Source organism: Corvus brachyrhynchos, unplaced genomic scaffold (genome assembly GCF_000691975.1).
Source record: "Corvus brachyrhynchos isolate BGI_N302 unplaced genomic scaffold, ASM69197v1 scaffold419, whole genome shotgun sequence".
Lineage (NCBI taxonomy): Eukaryota > Metazoa > Chordata > Aves > Passeriformes > Corvidae > Corvus > Corvus brachyrhynchos.
The window spans coordinates 134,770-135,795 of record NW_008239763.1 but is presented as its reverse complement, the minus strand read 5'-3'; the positions used below and the strand labels follow the sequence as shown (position 1 = coordinate 135,795).

Sequence of the window (1,026 nt, the reverse complement as noted above, 5' to 3'; positions counted from 1 at the left end):
CCATCCCACTGCTCCCTGTGCCCCCTCCCAGCGCTCCCAGTGCCCTCCCAGTGCTCCCAGTACCCTCCCAGTCCCCTCCCAGCCCCCTCCCAGCACTCCCAGCGCCCTCCCAGTGCTCCCAGTCCCCTCCCAGCGTTCCCAGTACCCTCCCAGCCCCCTCCCAGTGCTCCCAGTACCATCCCAGCACCCTCCCAGTGCTCCCAGTACCATCCCACTGCTCCCTGTGCCCCCTCCCAGTGCTCCCAGTGCCCTCAGCTCCCCCAGTTCCCCCTCCCAGTCCTCCCAGTGCCCCTCTCCCCGCACTCCCAGTGCTCCCATTGGCCCTAGTTGCCCCTCCCAGTGCTCCCAGTGCTTTTAGCACCCCCAGTGCCCCCTCCCAGTGCCCTCAGTTCCCCCAGTTCCCCCTCCCAGTTCTCCCAGTTCCCCTCTCCCAGCACTCCCAGTGCTCCCATTGGCCCTAGTTGCCCCTCCCAGTGCTCCCAGTGCTTTTAGCACCCCCAGTGCCCCCTCCCAGTGCTTTTAGCACCCCCAGTGCCTCCTCCCAGTCCTCCCAGTTCCCCTCTCCCAGCACTCCCAGTGCTCCCATTGGCCCTAGTTGCCACTCCCAGTGCTCCCAGTTGCCCCACCACCCCCTTCCCAGTGCCCTCAGTGCCCTCAGCTCCCCCAGTTCCCCCTCCCAGTCCTCCCAGTTCCCCCCTCCCAGCACACCCAGCGCTCCCATTGGCCCTAGTCGCCCCTCCCAGTTCTCCCAGCGCTCCCAGCGCTCCCAGTGCTCCCAGTCCTCCCAGTACCCCCAGTACCTGGTACTTGTTGGTGGAGTTGAAGGGGATCTCGGTGACTTTGGGGTTCCTGTCCCTCATCCTCTTCACGGAGCCGCAGGACAGTTGGATGCACTTGAGCAGCGCCGACTCGGACGCGTCCCCGGCCGTGTCCCGCTGCGGGAGGGGGCACCGCGGGGTCACGGGGGGCTCGGGCACCCGTGCCCCCTCCCCCGGAGCCCCCGGGACCCGTGCCCCCCTCCCCCGG

At 68.5% G+C, this 1,026-nt stretch overlaps 1 protein-coding gene across 1 annotated transcript in view; it reads right to left on the bottom strand.

Moving 5' to 3' along the window:
- Positions 1-1,026, bottom strand: part of LOC103621401 (sodium/potassium-transporting ATPase subunit alpha-2) — a 20,932-nt gene that overhangs the window by 15,099 nt on the left and 4,807 nt on the right. The window contains exon 8 of the mRNA XM_017742793.1: positions 627-937. Coding sequence (XP_017598282.1) covers positions 627-937 — 311 coding nt within the window. The remainder of the gene's footprint in view (positions 1-626; positions 938-1,026) is intronic.